Here is a 23359-nt window from a genome sequence, read left to right on the forward strand (position 1 = left end):
TGGACATGTCTAAGTATGTAGGTAAAACTAGTCATTCTGAGTGTCCAGGGTGAGGGAGAGAACTAGGGAAGCAAAAACCATGGAGAAAAGGGTGTGCTGGCCCAAGCCAGGGCACCAAGCGCCTTCTCAGCCTGTCTGATCACTATCCCACGTCAACACCACACCTCAGCCCCACCTTTACTGTACTCTTCCCACTGTGCTTCTGTCCACGAGAACAGTGTTGGAAAGCTGGACATGGCGAACAGTTTCCCCAGGGCAACCTGGTCAGCCTTTGCCCACAGCTTCCTCTGCCCACGGGGTTGGGAATTAAGGGAGCACTGTGTATGCTGAGGGCAGGAGAAGAGGGGGATTACTGTCATTGTAATTAATAATTTGAGAAATAAAATACTATTGCTCCTCTAAGCCAGGCCCTGCCTTCTCTCCTAGGCCTCCTGCCTGGGTGAGGGCTGGAAGGAAGAAGGGAGGAAGCTGCCCTTTTATATGCAAGCTCCAAGCAAAGCATTAGCACCTCCATCTCCAAGACCCCCTACCCCGCACAACAAGGCCCACTCTGGTCTCAGACGCACAGAAATGCCACAGGCAAGTGGTCACCAGAGCTGCAGGGAGTAGAAGGGCCCCAGAGAGCAGGGAAGAGCCACCGCCCCCCCTCCCCAGGACACAGTGCTACAAGAAAGGGTTGGTGGTGGGAGGTTTGGAGGCAAATGGGCTTGATGAGGATCCAGTCTGGAAAGAAACAACAACAACAAATTGTTAGATTAAAGAAGAAAAGTTGGAGGCCACAGAAGAAATGCAGTTCAGGACTGCTTTCTCCCTTAACATTACTGTGCTGAGGAAAGTGGGAACTCGAAGGAGCTAAGAGCCAAGTGGAGGGGGTGGGTGTTGGGGGAGATGACAGGGCAGAGAAGAACTGAGGCCCATCAACTACCCCACTCATCCCTGGCTGGGACAAGGCAGAACTTTATGCGGAAGAGGTCTAAGTTCCACCCCACATCACCCTCTTCTAGGATTCTGTCCCCAAGACCCAGAGTGAGAGGCCATGCCCCACACCTTGGTGAACTGGGGCACTCACCATGAAGGGATTGGTGGAGATGCCCCCTGGCTGGCTGAGTGGCCTCTGTTCCAGCTTGGCTGATCCTAAGTCACTGAAGGAAGATCCTGGGAAGCAAGAGCAAAAACTCAGCAGACATAAGCCCTGCCCCTCATGCTGGTGCTGACCTGCTCTGTCTCCCTCCCTGCAGGACAGGCACAGCTACCTCCCAGGTGCGCAGTGAGAGGGGGCCTTCCTAAAGACAGGAATAAAGGTATGGAGCAGTCAGAGTACACAGGCAGGTCCGGTGCTTCCCTGATTCCTCCCCTATAGTCCCAAATGGAATTAGCTTGCACGTCTGGCTCCCTAATATTCCTGTGGGTGTGTGTAACACGTGCATATGCGTGCACACACACACACAGTCGCTGGGGGTGGGGAATGGGGGGAGAGGAAGGAGGGTGAGGTCTGCATCCTTTACCATTCTGCTGCTGAGTCATCGAGGTCTGCAGGGAGAACATTGGTGGTGGGAAGGTGCTGGCAAAGGCCCCGGTGGGTGGCACTGCCTGGGAGAAGCCAGGTCCAGCACTGCTCATCCCAAAGCCAGGTCCTGTGGAGTGAGGGACATGAGGCTCAGGCGAAGTTCTGGAACATAGGCTGGAGAAACGTTCTTCCTAAATCTTTCCAAGATGGGAAAATAGATGGATTTTTTTTCCTATCCAGAGGTACCCAGTAGAAGTACCCTGAATGAGCCAGAGAGTTCTTCAGCTTCCATGCAACACACCAAACCTGCCTGCTTCCTGCCCACATGAACACTACCCAGAACTGGGGGCAGCTTTAGGCTACCTATTAAACTGCATAAATAAAAAGCTAATTATCAGCCCTTTCTGTGCCTCAGTTATCTCATTTCTAAAACGGAGCAGTATCTATCTCCTGGGGCCACCGTGAAAATGAAATAACAGATGTAAAGCACTTAGCACTGGGCCTGCCACGTGCCACACCACTGGAAGCTGTTATTCTTCTCTCTTCATGCCTCAAGGTTTTTGAGAACAAAAAAAGAGATGGTAGTGCATGAAGAAAGATAGCAGAGGTTGAGGAGGGGCAGGGTGAGAGGAGACCATACCACTCTGGCTGATGAGGGCAGGGAACAGGGTCATGGTTTCAGGTGGCTCACCTTCGGACACCAAGGGTTGGAGAAAGAGGAATCACTGCCACTATCAGTCAACACTAAAACAACCTCAGGACTGATGCAGGTAAATAGCAGTCTACTTCTCTAATTCTGAAATTCTGACTCTGTAATTTGGGTGCTTCTACTTTTTGCCCACTAAAATGGGTCTGGCCTGGGCTGGGGAAGAAGGGTGGTCAAGGGGACTAGTTTGGGAAGACCACAACTGCCGGCTGAGGCTGCCTGCTGCTCCTCCTGACAGTGTGCGAGGAGAGGTGAGGGGAGAGAGGTACAGAGAAATTGATGCTGAGAGACAGGGACAGGGACAGTCTGGAAGGCTTACCTGTGGCCAAGCCATTGGGCTGGAATGGGTTTGTGGAAGGCAGCTGAGGGTGAGCAGCAGGTGCTGTGAAAGGGTTGGTGAAGGCTGCTCAGGGTGGAATGAGGTAGAGATAAGAAAAAAAGATGGTTATTTTTTTCCCCATTTGCTTAATATTGTGATAACTGAACATTCCTCTAAGTCTTCTCTCCATTCCACCCAACCCTGCCCAGAGTTCTCAATCCCCTCTAGGAATTGGATTCCCTCCCTGGGTCTTCACGGGCAGGACTCACCTCCAAAGGCAAGCCCTGTGCCACTACCTCCGCCAGTTGTGGCCGACTGGAGTGTGGGGACCTGGCTGGTCATCCCAAAGATGCTGCAATATGGGGAGAGAGGTCAGCATGCACAGCTTCCAGGACCAAGGAGAAAAGCTGGGCAAGGGACTAGGAGATGGCAAACCCAGTACTGCCAGACAGGAGCTGAGTGGGCTGGGAAAAGCAAGGCCAGGGTTTCTTGGCCCACTCTCCTGCCCTAAGGCAAACCCATGTCTGTGCCTACCTGCTAGGGAGACCTCCAGCTGATGCCCCAGGTCCCAGGAGGCCGCCCATATCTGTGAGGCTGTTGGGCTGACTGGCAGGTGCAAGAGGGGAGGCACCAAATGGAGTCACCTGGCTGCTCCCTGGAAGTCATAGGAAATAAAACAGGGAGTGTTAGGCTGGAGACAAGATGGAAAGGGCAGGAGAAGAGAAGATGGGGTGCAGTGGAGGAGTGGAGTGATCACATGAGAGGCACCACCTGGGTTCTCTGAGCCAGCCCAGTCTTCCCACGATCACCCAGTTCAGGAGGGCTTGTCTCTCACTGAGAATTCCAGGCCATGTGATACTCATCTTTCAATCTTTCTAGTGCTCAAAGCCGCCACCGCTGAGGGAAAAAGCAGCTTTCTCTTAGAGCAGGAGGGATGGTGACCTGACTTACACTTTCCATTTTTCCCCTCAAGAGACTGTAATTTACTCAAAGCAGCATTTCCACTGACAGATAAATCATATGAAGGGCAGATAGAAAGGCTGGGGGAAGAGCTATTGAAGGGCAGAAAGGTCCAAGGACACTTGGGAGAATCTCATGAGATGGCACTGGAGGTGATGAGCATAAATCTCCAGCCATCAGCACTCCCATCGGAGCCACCTCTTTTTTTGGGAAGCCACCCTGATGCTATGAGCTTAGATTAGGGCTTAGGGACACTGCTCACTGGGCAGAGCCGACTGCAGGTTCTCCTGTCCTCCCTGGGGTTCACATCTAAAAAGAAAAAGCAGAGGACAAGCCCCACGTGGGAGTTTTACAAAACAGCCTGCAGAGTAAGAGTCCTGGAAATCCCGAGCATTCTCGTCTCACAGGAAGAGGCCTAAGGGAAAGCCTCTTTATCTATGTGTCTACATATCATCTGTCAACCATTCTGAGCTGTTGTGAGGGTATAACAAGGCTACAAATGAAAAAAGTTTTATTTTTATGAGTGCTAGAAGACTCATTACTGAAGGGAAAACACAATTTGCATAGTGTCTGCAACATGATGGTGCTCAAGAATGAATAGCTCTGGCAGGGTAGCTCAGTTGGTTAGAGCACGGTCCCCGAGCACCAAGGGTTCGATTCCCTAAGGCAAACCCATGTCAGGGCACATACAGGAATCAATCAATGAATGTGCAGATGGGTGAAGCAACAACTGGATGTCTCTCTCAAATTAAAAACAAAAAGACTATTTGAATAGGTAAAGTGAGAAGAACTGGATTCTACTTGTGTCTCTACCACTTGCTACCGTTGTGATTATAGCAAAACATTTCATTCTCCGTTTTTTTCCCACCCTCTCACAGGGTAGCTGTAAAGACCCTCTAAGTGTTTTGAAATCTAAAATATAACACAAATGTGAGGTATTATCATAACATAGGATTTAAGAAATGATCAGTAGGGTCAGAGAAGCAATTCAGAGTCTAAAAGGAAACATATGATGGCTGGCTCAGAACATGAACACAAGTGAAGAAGACCCTCCCTAGACCCTCAGCTCCAGCCTTTCTACATGCTCTGCCTCTGCCTTGAACAAGAGGCCCTACCCATGACCTTGGCCTGCTAACTGCTACTCACCCTTTGAGCTTAACAAAACCATGTCTTTAGACTAGCCTTTCCTGATGCACTAATGTGAATTCGATCCTGGTTTTCCTCTCAGAGCACCTTGTTCTTTTCCTTTGGAGCACTTGACATATTTGTAGTAATAAATAAAAGTACTGCTAGATCAATTTCACTGCCAGGAATTTTCTTACAGATATAACTTACACACGCAAACATGATGTACAGGGTTAACTGCAGCACTGTTTAACTGCCAAAGACCGAATCATCCTAAATATTCATCAACAGGGGACTGATTAAATAAATTATGATATTTACATATGTTGGACTGTTAAAAAAGTGAGGAAGCTGTTAATGTATTGATTAAAAAAGATCTAATAAAGTTTAAAAAAATCAAGGTGCACAACAGTATATATATTATGCCATAAAATCTGTAAAAAAAAAAAAAAAAGAGACAGAGAGGCAGGACAGTAAAAAACGAGTAAATGAAGGCCATTGGCTTCTCTTCCCAGAGGTATGGCTGTGGAGAGGAGTTGTGACAAGAGACTAGCATGGGTAAGGCTGTGGAAACATTCTGTAGAATGGGAAACTTTAAGCATATTGTGGGGAAAAGGAAATATGCCAGCAAAGGGAAATGAAGTAGAAGTGTTATTTAGATAAAGCTGATGTGACAAAGCCCTGCAGAAAGTGGGAAACGGTGAGAGGGATCCTTCACAATGGAAGATACTTTTCCTCTCAGAGACAAGAGGAAAAAGAAGGGAAAGGAAAAGATAAAGAAAGGATACAAGGAAGGAAATGGCAAAGCCAAGCTGGTTCTCAAATCTGTGTTGCTCCCTGGCTCCTTCAAACCTCATCCTGTTTTCTTGTCAATCAAGTTTTGTTTTTTTTTCTGAATGCCCAGAACTGTAATTTGAATCTCCATGCTCTTTCTTTTCTAAAGGTTTAGCTGTATTCCTCCAAAACCTTGTTTAAGGGTATCTTCACTGTACTAGGCACTGAGCATAACTGATGGTGACCAGGCTCTAACTTGGAGAAGCTGAGAATCCAGCAGGTAAGACAGGTGCCCAGAGCCTGCCTACTGCAAGGTTCCAAAGATGGGCTGCTTCTAGGGTGCCAGCACTTAAAAGACAGTGCTCTCCTGGCCACTCTTCTTCTCCAGCCCCTGGACTTCCCACAGGAACAAGTGCTAGGCTATCATGCCACTGCACATTCTTGGTCTTCAATCCTCTCCACTCCACAGGCCATGAAGAAGGCTGGAAAACCAGCAGGGTGGCGTTGGATCTTCTGATTTTCCAGCCCCGGGTCCTTCCCTTGCCTGATTGACTCAGGGTACACGGAATTTCTGAGCGAACACAGCTCCCTTAGATCAGACTCTTCAGTCCTGTTCTGGGCCCTCATGTCAGGGAACTCCCCTCAGTGAGGACCAGGTCCTCTGCCCTCCCAGGCTGGGAGAAGGGCTGTGGTTCCATCTGCAAGCAGTGTTGTGTGTCTCCTGGTGAACAGCAGAGGGCAGAACTGGCCCTTACTTGAAGTGAACACCTTAAAGAGAGCACATTCTCAGAAAGGAGGCCACAGCTAGGAATATCTGTGCTTGAGTTTGCTTCTAATACACTTCCAGAGCCTCACTTCTGGAGCTGTATTTGTACACATGTCTTATAGCAGTTTCATGGGGAAACTGCAGTTTTAGAAACCCCCCCCCCCCCCATACTCCTTCTCAGAAATATAAAAATACAAACAGGCTTGTCAGAAGAAATACCCACCTCTCACCAACATCTCCCTACTTCATACCCAATAGTTCTTTCTTTAAAATTGATTTCAGAGAGGAAGAGAGAGTGAAAAACATCAATGATGAGAGAGAATCATTGGTTGGCTGCTTCCTACACACCCCCTACTGGGGATCAAGCCTGCAACCTGGGCATGTGCCCTTGACCAGAATCGAACCCGGGACCCCTCAGCCCACAGGCCAATGCTCTATCCACTGAACCAAACCAGCTAGGGCCCAATAGTTCTTTTAAAAATATATTTTTATTGATTTCAGAGAGGAAGAGAGATAGAGAAAGAGATTGATTCATCAATGATGAGAGAGAATCATTGATTATCTGCTTCTTGCTCGCTCCCTACTGGGGAATCAAGCCCGGAACGGGACATGTGCCCTGACTGGGAATCAAACCTTGACCTCCTTCCTGGTTCATAGGTTGACACTCAACCACTGAGACACACCAGCTGGGCCCAATAGTTCTTTTATATCACACTCACAGAAACAACCTCATGATCATGATGTGGTACAAAGTGAATGGAATCTGCCACTTATCAGCTATTCAATTTTGGCCAAGTCACCGATCAAGTTGAGCCAGTTTTCTCTCCTGCAAAATGGGGACTCTTTCATTCCTCCTGGAGATAATCCGAGGTTGCTTCTAGCAATGGCAAGAGCCTCATAAATGCTGTTTGGCTCTGGATATGGTTGCAGACTCTGCATTTTGAGATGGTCAGACACTGAACAAAAGTTTCACCCCAGTTTCAGCCAGGAATGGCTCCAGGGCTAATGCCTTCTTTTTCTCCTTTAAAATATTTAAAACAATCAACTGTGCTAGGAATGCATTTCTGCACAGACCAACTTATAATAACCTTGTATTGACTGTTTACTTTAGAGCTCCAATTCCCAAGAACACTTTCCTCTTGCTAACCTGAATATTCCTGTACCAATTTACATTCTTATCAACAGCTCACAAAAGGGCCCATTTGCCTGGCTGGTATGGCTCAGTGGCTGAGTGTCAGCCAATGAACCAGGAGGTCATGGTTTGATACCCAGTCAGGGCACATGCCTGGGTTGCAGACTTGATCCCCAATAGGGAGTGTGCAGGAGACAGTGGATCAATGATTCTCTCTCATCATTGATGTTTCTATTCCTCTCTCCCTCTCCTCCGCTCTCTGAAATAATAATAATAATAATAATAATAATAATAATAATAATAAAAAGGGCCCATTTCCCCACAAAATATTGGCTATTATCAATCTTTAAAATTTTTGCTAATATAATATCAAAAATGAATATTTTATCCTAATTTGCATCTGATTAGTTAGGTCAAAGACATTTTCATATTTTTTCTGGGTATTATCTGCTTGTATCCTTTGTCCATTATCCTATTCTTTCTTATTTATAGATGTTTTATAAAACACATTATGGCTATTAGCTTTTTGTCTATCTTCCAGGTCGCAAGTATCTCCTCCCTGTTTCATGCCTTTAAGTTTTATTTAGGACATCTTTTATCATATAGAATGTGACCTGTGTAATTTCTATTTGTTAGTATTTATGGAGATTTTGTTTCCCCCTACAAATTTCCCAAATTGTAAAATAGTTATATGTTTGCAAATGCTATATATTCTGCCATTTGTTTACAAAATTCTATTTATATTTATTAGGTCAAACTTGTTAAAGTGTTACTCAAATGGTTGACTTCCTTCCTTAACTGTCTATATACTTTATCTATTAATTTTGTGAGAGTCTATTATAGTCTCCCTCTCTGTTGGTTTATTAAATTTTAATTGTCTAATAGTTATGGCTTTATGAATTTCAAGGTTACCCTGTCAGTTAAACGTACTTTTTAAACTTTTATCAATATAAAAATGTCTCTTCTTGTCCCATTCAAAAATATGAAAATAAAATAAAAACAAAAGCAAGTAGCCAGTTCAGTGTCACAGTGGGAAGGCTGTGGGCAGAGCAAGAGTCAGGAAGCCTGGGCCCAGGGTCGAGGTCTGCCATTCTGTGGGTTGCACGAATGGGGAAACTACTGAACGGTCTCATCTGGAGAATGGCTAAATTTGAAGAGTTCCTTCCAGACCTAAAAACTCTAGGATCAGAGGACCTGAGGTAAGCTCCTAACTTGGGTGGCTACAGGGTAGCCAGAATAACTTACCAAAGCTGTAACTTCCAGTCAGCATCCCCGTGGCTGGCAATGAGGGTTTAGGAGGGAAAGGGCAGGAAGGTGGGAGAAAGAAAAAGAGCGTAAGTCACTGGCTTTCCTCAGACATCTGCTCTTTACAGAACTCCAGCTGCCCTCCCGCATCCAAGGATGTCCAAAGGAAGTCCAAACATTCTGTAGACTCGATGCCTGCGCACTTAAGGAGAAGCTGAATGCTTTAAGGCAATCTTTAGACTTTCTTTCAATTGTATAACATAAACTACACAACACAGGGTTTACAGGCTTCTGCTCTAAGAGGGATGGGTGAGGACTTCTGGAGACTGCCTTGGACTTTGACCCAGCCCTTGCCCTTTGGGCATTTTGCAACACAGACAATGGAGCCCTCTAGAGGAAAGGTCATGTCCTTTCTCAATTTTTCTGCTTCCCAGTCAGAAATCTCCTAGTGCACAACCCGCATAGCTCCTGCTGAAATTTTAGCCATTTCCCTTCCATTAAAAAATAGAACAATAACCCTAGCTGGTTTGGCTCAGTAGATAGAGTGTTGGCCTTCGGACTGAAGGGTCCCGGGTTCAATCCCGGTCAAGGGCACATGCCTGGGTTGCGGGCTTGATCCTCAGTAGGGGGTGTGCAGGAGGCAGCTGATCAATTATTTTCATCATTGATGTTTCTCTCTCTCTCTCCCTCTCCCTTCCTCTCTGAATAAAAAATAAATAAAAATAGAACAATAGAGCCCCGGCTTCATCACAAAAATCACCTCCTCCGACTCCTCTCAGCCTTTCCTAGAGCATCTCTTTGTATCCTTTGCACAATTCTTTAGGCTGGTGCAGATGTGAATGAAAGGTGATGTATGGATGTGAACAGCTGGATGCAGCTGGGAGAAAGGAAACCACCGGAGAGGCAGAGTTTACCTGTGGCTGTTGGCTGGGCCTGAAACGGGGTTTGGCGAGCCAGAGGAATGTTTCCAAATGCAGAAGAGCTGGGGCTACTGCCAAAGGCATCGAAGCTGGCAAAGCCCCCATGGGAAGGTGTCTGGCCTATAGGTTAAGGGAATATATAGATAAAATGTATATTAATATACAGTAATATACACTAACTAGAATAATGGAATAATAATAGAATAATACACACTAATTCTAAAGGCCACCTAATGAGGCATCTGCCTTTCCACAGGATCCTTTTCACAAGGGAGATGGCAGGGGCTTTTGCAGAGAGCTAGACACATGTGGGGGAAAGGGGATCTCAGAGGCTCTAAGTTCACTCCCACCACCTTTTTATCCTTACTCCATGAGGCATTAACATTTTTGTCAGGGACTAGTTTGAGCAGAATCATGTGGGGGGAAAATTATTTTCTGGGGGAAAGGGGCTTGAAAAGCAAAAAGGGAAACTAGATACCACTTTATTCAACTCTGTTATTGGCTATTGCTGATCTTTGAGAAGACATTAGGGTATATAGAACACATGATAATCCCCCTGCTCCCATTTTAATAGAGTGAAAGTAATAAAAAGTCTATTTCCAGTGTTCTAAAAGAACGTGCCAGGAGCCCCAACTCCCAAACATAATCCCTGGTACCCCTTTGACCCCGACCCTCCCAGCCTTGAGGCTTTGGAATTACCATCACGTTTGTTCATGTGAAGACAGCTAGGGCCAAGTAAAACCTGGTCACCCGAGGAAGTGAATTTTTTGTGTTAAGGGTACATAGGTTGTAGTAAGGTTCTTATTCCAGGTCCAACTTACCCCCAAAGGCTGGGAATGCAGCAAATGATGGTACTGTCTGGGGAGCAGCAAAGGGGTCTCCACCAATGTCAGCCAGCAGGTCAGTACTGGCTTTCTTGACCGAGGAGTGGGGAGGTGGTTGAGCGCTCCGGGGCTGAGATATCCGAGCCTGAGACTGGCTAACAGACTTGGAGGAGAAGATATTACATATAGCACTTGGAATCCCAGAAATGCCAGCCCCTGCAAGGCTCCCCAGGCGACCCCCAGATAGGCAAGTGGAGGGAGAGGAGAGCAAGAAACTGCTCTCAACTGAGAGGATTCCTGGGCAGAAACTGCCTTAGCTTCTCTCATACCTAATTCCTCTGTCTTCTCAGTACACCAGCTCCCAGAACCACACATTTTAGAGCATAGTAGTTACGGTAACTCTAAGATATATAGGGATATTGCCCAACAGTCCCCCTGGAGCTGTTACCTCCTCATCTTTCCCAGGTGCTTGAAGCAGAGTCCCGGCCCCTTCTGTGTTTCCTTGGAGGAATGGTCAGGTTTGGAGTTCATACTCTGACTTCCCTAAATACCACTTCCTGTTGGTTCTTTCTTCCAAAAGATATGAGTCCAAGGTGACAGATGCAAGACATAGGTAACAGCAGGGCTGAGAACCAACTCACAGCTCCTCACTGTTGTCTACTAAGTCCAGGAGATTTAGGAAACTGATAGTCCTGTCTCCCAAATCCCAAAATAATCATGAAGGGCAGATCTGAGAGTTACCTGGCTAGAGGTGGAGGCATCAGCTGAAAGAGATGACACAGGATCCCCCAGAAGTGTACGCAGAGACTTCCCTTCCGGGATGGAGCCCTGGATAGGGGTGGAGGCACTGCCTTTGGTGTAAGTGGGCCCCTTGACTTGATCTGGGGGGACATACCTTCGAGAAAGAATAGTTAGGTTGAAAGGAGAGGGGTAAAACCTTGGACCATGCTCACCTTAGATGCTTAGAAGAACACAGGTTATAGCAGTCAAAATCCTTTTTCATTTTTTCTTAATTTTCTTTTTTGAACTAAAAGGAATTTAGCAACAAAGCAAAGTTCTGCCTATCCCCTTTACTATCAGATGTCATTTTTTTCTGCAGGCTGTTGTTTGCTCTGGCTTATGTCTATTATTTCCTCCTCTTTCTGACATGCCAGACCATCTAGGTTTCAAGTGTAACATCTGCAATAATGCTGATCAATAGGTGATCCTATTTTCCAGCTTCCTACTCAAGGTCCCTCCTTTTATTTCTGGGTATTTCTTCAGATTCTCCGTCTCACAGTAAGAGCTCAAAACCTCATCTTCTAAGAGCTCAAAACCTCTCCTGCCAGGTCCTGCTACTTTTTATAAAATCCCTCTCACTATAGTGTGTGTGGTCTCTATTCTGGGAGAATCTTCTTTCTCATGAGGACACCCCCAGGAGGGAATCCAAAGTGCTGCTTTATTCACCACACCAATCTCCTTGCATTCTCTTCTCTATCCTATAGTTACTCCCAACATGCTCATGCCCCCAAAATCAAACAATAAGAAGTGACACCTCGAGAAAGAAAAGGTAGGGGAGAACAGAGACGTTGTTTTCCTCTTCCAAAAAACAACATACATACAAATCATGAATGAAATGATGGGCTAAAAGCAAAAAATTATATAGAACATATATAAAATTAGGTGAACTATAAAAACTGACCCCCACTCACACAGGCCTAGCTCCCCCTCCAATTAGTCTACCATCTCCCCAAAAGAGGGGACATCAAAGCTGCAAGGTTAGTGACCAAGAACAAGTTATATTTCCATGTAGCTTTATTATTTTGAAGGCAGAATTTAGCCCTAACCGAATCTGAGTGAAACAGACTAAACCCAAGTCTACCTTTTGAGAGAAGCCCCAATTCAACTCTGGAATCTGGACTATCATATGAAGTATGTATTGGACCCATGTCTTCATATCAATCTCTTTCTTCCTCCTTACCATCTCTTCTTCTCATATTTTTCCTGGAGAAACTCCTTCACTTTCTGAGGATCCCTGGAATCTGGTATTAAAGATGTTCGAGCATCAAAAAGACCCAGCCAAATCTTCCTGCAAACCTAAAGGAATGGAGTTAGGTGACAGAGGAGTTGGGGCAGAAAGCATGAAAGGGGAATGATACCACTTCCAGGATATTCATCAATAAATATCTACTGAGCATGGACACAGTGTGAAGACATGATCCCCTGTCCTCACAGAGCTGTCATCTAATGGGGAGGTCATGCTTTAAATAAATAAATAAACTTATAATTATATAATCTGACACATATTATAAAATAGAGGCCCGGTGCACGAGATTCGTGCACTGGTGTGTGTGTGTGTGTGTGTGTGTGTGTGTGTGTGTGTGTGTGTGTGTGTGTGTTGTGTGTTCCCTCAGCCCGGCCTGTGCCCTCTCACAGTCTGGGACCCTTCACTCCTTACCACCCACCTGCAGTGGAGATGGGAGAGGCTCCTGCTACCGATGTTGCGCTTGCCAACTGTGAGCCTGGCTACTGTTCTGGCTGAGCTGCGCTCCCTCTGTGGGAGCGCACTGACCATTGTGGGGCAGCTCCTGTGTTAAGCGTCTACCCCTAGTGGTCAGTGCGCGTCATAGCAACTGGTTGTTCCGCAGTTCGGTCGATTTGCATATTATGCTTTTATTATATAGGAGGATTAGAGGGCCACGAGAATTATGGGAACTAAATTTGGATGGGGTGAGGTCAGGGGCAATTTTCAGAGCTGTGGCTTCTAGAACACCCTCCAGAGGCCCTTGTTTGCACCCTCCAAGTAAGCCAATCACTTGTAAGCTAGGCGTACTGCTAACACCAAGGATGGCATCTTCCTACCAGCAGATTTAGCTGAGGAAGGGGTTTAACTCACTTTCAAGTAAATGACATGGACTTAAACCTGGGTTGCTAAGGCTCAAGTCACCTCCAGGAGATCTTAATGAGGGGGCAGGCCCAGTCAACTCTAAATGCTCATCAAGGTGGAACGCTAACCATTTTCTCCCTCAAGTGCCCAGGGACAACCCTCTGCAGAGATTTTGCTCCTTTCCCTGATTCCTCCAACAAGGGGCCTACAAACCACAATTTGTATAACTGAGATCTGTAAATATACATAAGACAAGATATCTTACATACTAAAAAATAAGAGAAACTTGACCAGAAAGGAAACTGAAGGGTTCTTCTGCAACCTTAAGACAAAGCTCTCCAGTAGATAGGGCAACTACACACAGCCTGTAATACTCCATCAGCGGCTGCTCACCTCGTTTCCACGGGATTGCAGGAATACTACTTCAGGCTCAGTGAAAGTTGTCATGGAGATGGATTTGACTCGATGTGGGGGGTTCAGGCCTCTCCTGTGGGAGAGAAATAGAAAGAAAGCAAAGTATAATGCAGTTAGCGCTGCAGGTCTGTTTATGGGAGGGGAGGAAGGGAGAAAGGATAAAACAACACATAAATTAACCTCAAGTAGAACTTCCTGCCTGAGCTACTTCCTAATTCAAAGAAAGAAAGGAAGCAAGAATGTTTTGGAGGCTTCTAATAAGAGACAAGGACGACAAAGTGAAGAACATATTGTGATCCCAGTCATTCTGGAGAGGAAGTCAGAGACTGCCCCTCCAGAGCCCTCCTCTATCTTGGCTCAGACCCCAACAGTTCAGTGTTCAGCTGAGGGGGTTCTTCTGGGAACTCAGATGTGCAACCACTTCCCATTTCCTGTCTTGTCATTGTTTGAGACCTACAGCACATCCTCCAAGTCCCAGAGCCCATATATTTCTCAAGAACAAGTAAAGACAGAAATAAAGGCCCATGATAATTCTTGATTAATACTAATAAAGATAAGGTTTGGAGACAAAAAACTGAGTCCCTAGGCTAGCTGCCACTCCTCCTGTCTACACAGAAGTTTGGCATGGTAGTAGGAATAAAGAGGGTCCCTCTCAGGAAGAAATCTCTGGGAAAAGAAATATTCTGGACTTTCTCATTTCTAGATCTTTCAATGAAGCAGGAGGAAGTCAGGTTCAACACAAGCAGGTTTCTTATACCTTAAGCTTGACTCTGGTCTAGACCTACTGTCCTCATCAGATTAAAACAAAACTGGCTAAACCCAAACAAATAAACTAGACCCTGGGACCAGGAATGAAAGACCACAGGCACATTCAGGAAAGACAGTCCAAATGATGGGGCCTCTTCAAACTTTTACTCCCCTGGAAAAAGTGAGTGAATCAAGATATGAAAATAAAAGTACTGTAACTCTAGAATAGGGTCCTGGTTGATGCCCTCAGGAAAGCCAAGGGAGAAGGAAGAGATAACAAAATTTACCAAATGAAAATCCTAGAAAAAGGTGGGGAAAACACATTCATGCTTACAGGTGCACACACAGAATAAAGATGCTCCTGCCAAGTCTGGAAGAACGGCAGTGTTTGGGTTAGTGTGAGTGAAAATGGTGGGGGCAGGGAGGGAAGACAGATGACACAGTACAGAGTGAACAGTAAAGGGCAGGCCCCTATTGGACAGGACATTGGAGGCTACAATGGAGGCTACAACTGAGGACACTTTCAATAATTCTGCTGCTAGACTTTTCAGTAAAGGGTCTGAAAATACTCCTTTAAAAAACAGGCAATATCAATGAGGAAAGATAATAGCAAGGAGAACCAAAAGCCAGGCTTTGTTCCTACATGCCAAACAATAGCTCTTAAACTTGATCTGCCCTGAAGACTCTCTTCTGATCACATTTCAGAGATATTCCAGTTTTCTCTCCTGAAGCCTCTCTTACCAATGTTTTGTTTTGTTTCGTTTTGAAGTCCAGACAGCCTACTTCTATATTCCTTCCCTTGCCCTTTCTCACCTTAAGAACTAGGCCCTTCCCTCTCAGAAAACAGACCTTTGTGAGGTCTAGCCAGAGCAGACCTCTCTGACCTGATGATCCTGATCCTCGTCTTCACCTCCCACTAACAAATACTTACTTTGCCAAAACACAAGGCATTGCGGTAGGCACTTTGGGGGATACAAAAATTATAGAACCCAGTCCTCAATCACTGGACTGCTGGCTTATAAGAAGGAACCAAGGAGCCTAGACAAGAGTACTTCTCAACGCAGTGGGGTGTAATTTAGGCACAATGGATCAGGGAGAATTAGCACCATGATGCAGCAGTGGAGGAAGGAAGAGAAATGGTATCAGGGGGAAAGTAAAAATATATTATGTTTACACTTGAAAAACAGATTCTAAGCCTATCACACAAAGGTCACTGACATTTCCAGAAAGAAGAACCAGGAACTGTTAGCAAAGTATAAACAGGGAGGTGTGCTTCCTTGTAGGTGGAGGGGAAGGGACTTGACCCATGTATCAGTCTAGAGGGGATGCTTAGAACAACAAAACTTTCTTTAAAAAAATTTTTATTGATTTCAGACAGGAAGGAAGACAGAGAGAGATAGAAACATCACTGATGAGAGAGATTCATTGATTGGCTGCCTTTTGCACACCCTCATTGGGGATTGAGCCTGTAACTTGGGCATGTTGCCCTGACCCATGCCCTGACCGGGGAATCGAACTGTGACCTCCTAGTTCATAGGTTGATGCTCAACCACTGAGCCATGCCAGGCCAACAGAACTTTCTATGGCTAAGCTTGAACTAGAGGGGTATTTTTTTGAGGGGGAGGAAGGATGAGACAGGATAAAGGGAAGGCAAAAAAACTAAGTAATTTAGGTTCGTTGGGCCAAATGAATCTGATGGAATAGGATGTTTCCAAAGCATAACAACCATTGCTTTGACCTTAATGTCTGTAGACTGGCTTATGTACTATAACCAGAGCCACAGAATAGTGGCAGAGAGAGTTCTCTATAAGGCAACACCACATTCTGCAGCCCAGAAGGACTAGTTCCATGGCCTATGAGTCAGAATTTGTTTCTGAATCAGAGGCCATTGCTGGCTGAGAGAAGCAATTTAGAAACAAGAGCCCCTCTCCTCCCAGTAGATGACATTAAGTTGTCTAGGAGTATTGCTTCCCCTTGGGTACATACCAGGGTCATCCAGTGGGTCAGATGTGAGTCACTGGCCTAGAATTAAACAGACCCAACCCTCCAACTTGTATGTAGTCTTCCCAAATTAATTCTCAGGTTCTCCCCAAAAGAAGTGAGAACTAGAAGGAGGTACCCTTCTGTTATTTCTAACTAGGAGGTGCTGGGGGAAATATAGAGATAAATTTATTTGCCCAGAATAGTGCAAGTTTTTCCAGTTGAAAGCAAGTACATTATTAGAATGCAAGCCTTCAGCCCAGTCATAAAGTCTTTTTCCACTTCAGTTTCCTTTTCCCCAAAATGAACCTAAATAACATTTGAAGTACTCAATCTTTAAAGTACTCTGAATTACTTGGCAAGTGAAGCAACTTGCAGAGATACTAAAGTCTGCCCAATTCTCTCTCGCTTAGCCTTTCTCTCCCCTCCCTCTATTAAGCACCCTAATATTTCTACAGATACCACATCTTTTGTTTCTCTGTGGTCATCACCCTCAAACTGGCCCATATTTTGCTTCTAGCTTGCTTCATAAAAGCCTCAAACCTGCTCAGCTGCTCAGATGAGAAGGTTCTGCCAGGTCAACAATGGAAAAAAACAGTTCCACCCAGCACCCAAGTTCTTTCATTTGTGCCAAATCTGAACTTGGGAATTCCTTACCTCTGAATATTTGTGTTCAAATTCGTACACCCCAGTTTGTATTTCTTAGCCTAAGCAGGGGTTAGCTGACCAGTTTAGTCCTTATCTTGAAACCAAACATCATCAAGAAGAGTCCCTAATAGGAAATATCCCTATTACCCTGCTCCAGGGTCAAATTCACTAATTTTAGGAAACTTCTTCCTAATCTAAATTCCCCTGCTTCAAGCCATTTCCTGTTGTTGTTCCTCAGTGACAATGATAAACAGCTGTCCTCTCTTGTAGTCACTAAAATCCTGATATTATCAGCTGCCCTCCTCTTCAGGCTCAATGCTAATCCTTTTGCAATTTTTTTCCTTTCTTCTCTTTTCTTTGGTAACTTATTATTTTCTTAGGGGCTTTTAAAGTTGTCCAAGGGCCTCATGTGATAAAGTGCTTTAGTCTGTAATCTAGTGAAACTCTGTCCACCTCAGCCCAGCAGAGGAGAATATGAAAGGTGATGTGGGAGGGGATGGAGAAATGGGATTAAAATAAGGGCAAGGTACATGTCTCTCTCTCCAAACCAGACAGATGGAAAAGTACTGAATTATTAACACACACCTTTCCCTTCGTGGAGATAAAAAGTGCTTCAATTAGGAGCCAGACAGGGAAACTAAGTGACAAAGAGGGTAGGAACTTGTCACAAATAAAGAGCTATCAAGCACATCTCTTAACACACAGCCCAGAGCTCTGCCCACCTTAATACTGCCTTAATCCCATCATCAGAGTAAAGTTGTGCAGAAGTAGAAGAGACAAGTATCCACTGAGACTTGAAGGACAATGGCTTAAACGATGGACCCAAACAGTCATGTCAGGGAAGCATGTCACATACTTTGCTGGAAATATTGGGTATCAAAGGTAGTGCCCATCCCTGATGTCAATGACATTTCAGGCCTCACCATGCTTTCTTCTTACAGAAAAGGGGTTTATTCATTGAGGCAAGCAAGCAAACCAGAACAAGGAAGAATATCTAAGGCTCTGCTTTAGAAATCCTTTTTAACAGCGATTTTTACCCCAACCTAGCTTCAAATAGCAGATTCATCCTTTGGTAGAAGAGTCAGAAAAATAAACAAACTAGCACATGTACATGTACAGGGTGGGGCAAAAGTAGATTTAAAATTGTGAGTACACAAAATACAGCTTATTCTTGTATTTTTATTAAGTAGTGTATTATTTTCCATACAATCATGGGCAAATTAAAAGGATCTATACCAGGTTAAGGAAATTAGGTATTGGAAGAAAACCAATGAATAAAAACTAGGTCAAATTTGGGACCTACAATTGTGGTAGCATGTATGTAAATTTAGAAACAGCAGAAACAGCCTCTCTCTCTCTGGCCCTCACACCAACACTATGGGTTTTTGCTACAGCTGAGAAAGTATTTCTCATTAAAAAAGAGATAGTGAGAATGAGCTCACATGTGCAGAGATGAAGGCTTAGTCATCACCCACCCACCAATATTAAAATCTGAATTTTTCTTCAGATCTTGGGAAATTCAACTTTGGCTGGAACAGTCAACCTTGCTACATCAGCCAATCCAGCCAGCTTGTAATTCTGGTTATTCTTCTCACTGCCCCCAGAATACTCCATCCCTCTAAGTGGTAAACATATTTGTAACACACTAAACAGAAAACTGTCTTTCAAAATACCAAGCCAATTCTGCTGTCTCCTTTCTCTGGAGATGGTGCTAAGTATGGTTCTTCAATTTCACCCTCAATATCTTCTTCATTTTTTGTTGTTAATCCTCACCGGAGGATATTTTTTCCATTGATTTTTAGAGAGAGTGGAAGAAAAGAAAGAAGAGGGAAAAAGAGAAACGTCGATATGAAAGTGACACATTGATTGGTTGCTTCCCCAACTGCCCTAAGACCAGGGTGGGGATCAAAGCTGCAACCCAGGTATGTGCCCTTGATTGGGAATCAAATCCTCGACCCTTCATTGCGTGGACCAATACTCTAACCACTGAGTGACACTGGCCAGGGTTCCTCTTCATTTTAATGAAGAATATTTCTTCTCTTTTTATCATCCTACCTCAACATGAGTTCCCACCACTCTCTGGCCCATGCTGAGCTTTATTTTACTCCATCACATTTATCACTACCTGCAAATATATCTTTAATTATTTATTTACAGTCCATGGACTCTACTAGGATGTAAGCTACATGAATATGGGTACTTTGTCAATTTTATTACCATATCTCCACCTAAAACAGTGTCTGGGGCTTGATAGACACTCAGTAAGTATTTGTTGATTGATTGAATAAATGAATGTGCAGGCTTTTGGCCGACCAGTTTTCACCACCACAAAAATCCTAATCTATCGGCAATCAACCATGTGAATTTATGGTGTAAACTTGTGTATGTGTCACTGTGGAGCCATGCCTCTCCATTGCCTGCTGGATTGTGTGTGTTCCCTCCCTCACTCTGCAGAATACAGTAAGTATGCCCCATCTGACACATTCTGCCTCTGGCCACCTGCCAGCTCCCAGCCCTTCCCACATCAGAGGGCACAGGTAGTAGTTTGTTAAGATACCTTTACAAGGTTTATATGCCTTGCTCTAGTCCATGCTAATTAGAAGTCCAATTAGCAAATGAGAAGTATCACTGGAATCAGATAGTCAAGGAAACTAAGGTTTTCTTATAGAATTTCAACTGATATTTCTTTCTTTATAACCTCAACATGCCTTCAGTTCAGTTTCATTTAGTGGCCCAGCCCCTACTTGATCCTTCACTCTACTGTGACTTCCTGCTAACATAGGGTTGGCTAGCTTCTCGTTTCCCAATCACCAAAATATGTTCCCTAAAGTCTACCACTTCAAGAATCACTCGGAATGATTCTCATAATGCTTTACCAAAATACTAAGCAAAAATGTCCTTTCTAGAATTTTTAAAAACAAAAAACAAAAAAAGGAGCTAGTATATTCCTACCATTTGTTCCCATTGGAACTTAAATTCCTAAAAAGCTAAGCCCTAGAGATTCCAAAATGGGGCTCGAGTAAATGGAAGCTAACTGACATGCTCCCAGGACCAAACAGGAATTACAACTAAAATATAGAAAAACCATCCTGAAGAATCAACTGGAGAGTAGCTGGAGAGAACCCTGATAACCAAGGACGGAAAGTGGAGACCACATAGAGACTGACCTCAAAAATAAATAAATAAATAAATACATACATACATACATACATAAATAAATAAGGTAAGTCCTAGTCTGAGATACACACGCCTTAGGCCAGGGGAGGGGAACCCTTTTTCTGCCAAGGGCCATTTGGTTCTTTATAACATCATTCGAGGGCCATACAAAATTATCAACTTAAAAATTAGCCTGCTATATTTGGTCAAACATTTAATTAACTAGCTGTTAATGCCTTGGAAGGATCAGACCAAATTATTTCGTGGGCCTTATATGGCCTGAGGGCTGGACATTCCCCACCCCTGCCTTAGACAGAGCCAGGCCTCTTGGGGTACTTTTCGGTTAATCAACCCTTATGCCATACTCACCTCCACCCAGTGTCTCTCCAGATCACAGTCATTTGACTTTTCATTAATGGGATCAACAATAATGACCCCTGGAGAAAGTGGTCAAGTTTTGCAAATTGCACACTGATATTTAAGGAGTTAACTTTTCCAGCAAAAGAAACCAGGTTTTTAATGTGTCCCATTTCCCTTGCCCCTCCTTCTGTCCTGATTGAAGGATATTCGTTATAAAAGGGAAATGTTGTCTGTGGGATACTTTAAACCAAGATCTATAAAATTATGATGACGATGTCAGCACTTCCAGGGTTTTATCTTTCATTCCATCACAGCTAACCATGGGAATGAATTAACACTGTTTCTTAGGACCTAATATCATCAATTTTAACCCTCTGCTTTTCTTTATTTTTTTCCAGACTCTATAAGCAGATTTTCCTTTTCATAACAAGGTCTTCAGGAATCTGCTCTCTTTCTACTTTATGCTATAAATATTCCTAAATTTTGCTCCTTCTCTCCTCAGAGTCCTTGTCCTAATCTCTAGTTTCTATTATTTTGCTTTACTTGCATTTCTACCACAGCTTTTGACACATTTCTATTTGTATTCTAAACCATTATCCCAAGAGCCACAGTGGCTTTTACTTAGACCAAAGTCAAGTCCATTCTCACAACACCCAAGTGAGATTGACCAGGACATAGCAGTTTGGCAAAGGAGATAAAAACTGAATATAGAAGTTATCCTAAACTGTATCTTAGAAGACCTGGATCCTCATTTCTGATCTGCCATGACCATAACTAATATCAAAAAACAAATGCTGAAAACAGCAAGCCCCATAAGGTATTGGATAAATTACTAAACCTCTTTGCTTCTGTTTTCCCATCTGTCAAGCAAGAACAATACTGCTCACTCCTTGGCTCCTAAAGGTGTAAGAAGAAACAAGGAAAGCATTCCTTGTTAACACTAGCTGGTTTGGTTCACTAGAGCATCAGCCTGTGGACTGAAGGGTCCTGGGTTCGATTCCAGTCAAGGGCACATGCTGGGTTGTGGGCTTGATCCCCAGTAGGGGGCATGCAGGAGGCAGCCGATCAATGATTTTCTCTCATCATTGATGTTTCTGTCTCGCTCTCCCTTTCCATTCCTCTCTGAAATCAATAAAAATATATTAAAAAAAAATGAAACCAATGACCAAACAAACTAATGTATTAAAACAATACTAAAAAACAGTAATAATAAACCCCTTGATAAAAAATATAAATAGATACAGGCTTGGTATCAAATGTTAATCATGTATCTAACCAAATAATTCCCTAAGGGGGAAAAGAAACTTACTATATAACCAGAAATCTGGGCTAGAACTGTGGTTCTAAATTAGCTCAGGCATGGCCAAATACAGTGCCAGTGCCAAGTATAGCGAATCAGATTATACAACCATTCTCCTCTCTCCCTCAATCTAGAAAGAGTTGCAAGATTTACTACTAGGATCAAACCGTGGCAACAAGGAGCTTAAAGATGTAAATTATTACACTTAAGGATGGCTCATCCAGATCTACAAACCTTTGGAAAAGTTGGAAAAGTTAAGCTCTCTAACAGGGTAACCCATCCGCTCTCATCACTTAGATTTGTAAGATACCTACTAGTACTAGTACTTCTGGATAGCATTTCAAAGCCCTGCAAGATGAGGATCTGCACCTGAACACTTGAATTGGATCCTTACCTGCCACTGTCTCCGTGCTCTCAACCTGGGTTAATTTGCCTATTTAACTTGGTTTCTCCATCTCACACTCCAGGATGGCCACAAGCCAGAAAAAAGAAAGGTACTCCTTCATCTTGAGCCCAGTTTGCCCTACCTCTTTCCTTTTTGTCCTCCATCTACATGAAGTTCCCTTTCAAGGTTTATGTCATTCTCTAGCCTTTTAAATCTCCAACCATCTCCCCTCAGTTCTCTTCAACCATCCCCACTTTCGGTTCTCCTTGCCTCCTGTAGGGAGTTTCTCCATTTCTCTCCTGTGTCCTTCCTTTCCCCTGCAACGCGACTCCAATTGGGTGTCTTGCCTCCGCTGCCCCTTTCCTTTCCCCATGACACCTCTGCAACAGAGGACTTTCTCACCACATCCGGCGCGTCCCCATGCTTCCCCGCCATCCCCCACCTCGGCTCTGTCCCTTCGCTGGCCTTCACGCCGACTCTCCGCCACTCCTTCCCGGTTTTCCCCTTTCCCCCGCGCCAGTCCACTCACAGGAGGCCGGAGCAGGTGGTGCAGACGAAGCTGCCCACGGTGATATCCACGTAGGTGACCCCGCGCTGGGCGCACTCGAAGCAGTGGCGGTTCCCGGCCTGGCTGCAGCCGCCCAGCTCCCGCACCCGGCGACACCACACCTCCGAAGCCGCCTCCGCCTCCGTCTTTGCCCCGCCGACCCCGCCACCCGGCCCCGGGCCCTTCTTCGCCGCCATCACCATGACGGCCCACTCCCTCGGACTTCCTCCCAGCAAATCAGCAATCGCCCCTTCCCTTTCAACCACTACCGCCTTCCCGCCTCCTCAGTCGCCTCCGCACGCCTGACTCCCCAGACAGAAGCTGGGGAGCCCGCGGCGTCCGCGCGAGACTCTTCAGCCCCAAGCCTCGCCTATCCTGCACACTGATTGGCTAGTCTCCTCCCACCTCCTCACTCTGATTGGCCCGATATTAGAGGGCCTCCAGTTGCGGTAGCCAACAATGCCACACCCTACTGCCTAGAAACCTTAGGCCTCTGCCATTGGCCCGCAGGGATTCTGGCCGTGAACACTGTGCGTGCCCCCTTCTTGTTCCCTCCCCATCTCGCCACAGCCTGCAAGGCGCCCGCCTCCCTGACTAGAAGGGTGAATTCTTGGAACTTGGGCTCCGACGCCTATTCTGATTGGCTGTCAAGGTTGCAAAGGTAGCATGCAGGAGTAT

At 44.9% G+C, this 23359-nt stretch overlaps 1 protein-coding gene across 2 annotated transcripts; it reads right to left on the bottom strand.

The window, feature by feature from the left end:
• Positions 1-307: 307 nt before the first annotated feature.
• On the bottom strand, positions 308-23049 carry AGFG2 (ArfGAP with FG repeats 2). Of its 2 annotated transcripts, XM_080682791.1 has the most exons (13): positions 22664-23049; positions 13538-13631; positions 12239-12354; positions 11020-11173; positions 10276-10441; positions 9449-9574; positions 8535-8567; positions 3067-3187; positions 2802-2884; positions 2533-2616; positions 1506-1634; positions 1070-1155; positions 308-723 (listed from the first exon to the last, which is right to left on the bottom strand). In XM_080682791.1, exons 1-13 carry the CDS (start codon positions 22882-22884, stop codon positions 664-666), a joined length of 1473 nt encoding a protein of 490 aa, XP_080538917.1. In that variant the 5' UTR covers positions 22885-23049; the 3' UTR covers positions 308-663. The 2 variants fall into 2 exon arrangements, with proteins under 2 accessions (XP_080538917.1, XP_080538918.1); XM_080682792.1 differs by lacking the exon at positions 2533-2616 and having other exon boundaries at positions 529-723.
• Positions 23050-23359: the final 310 nt, after the last annotated feature.

The sequence above is a fragment of the Plecotus auritus genome (genome assembly GCF_963455305.1).
Source record: "Plecotus auritus genome assembly, chromosome: 7".
NCBI classification, from domain to species: Eukaryota; Metazoa; Chordata; class Mammalia; order Chiroptera; family Vespertilionidae; genus Plecotus; species Plecotus auritus.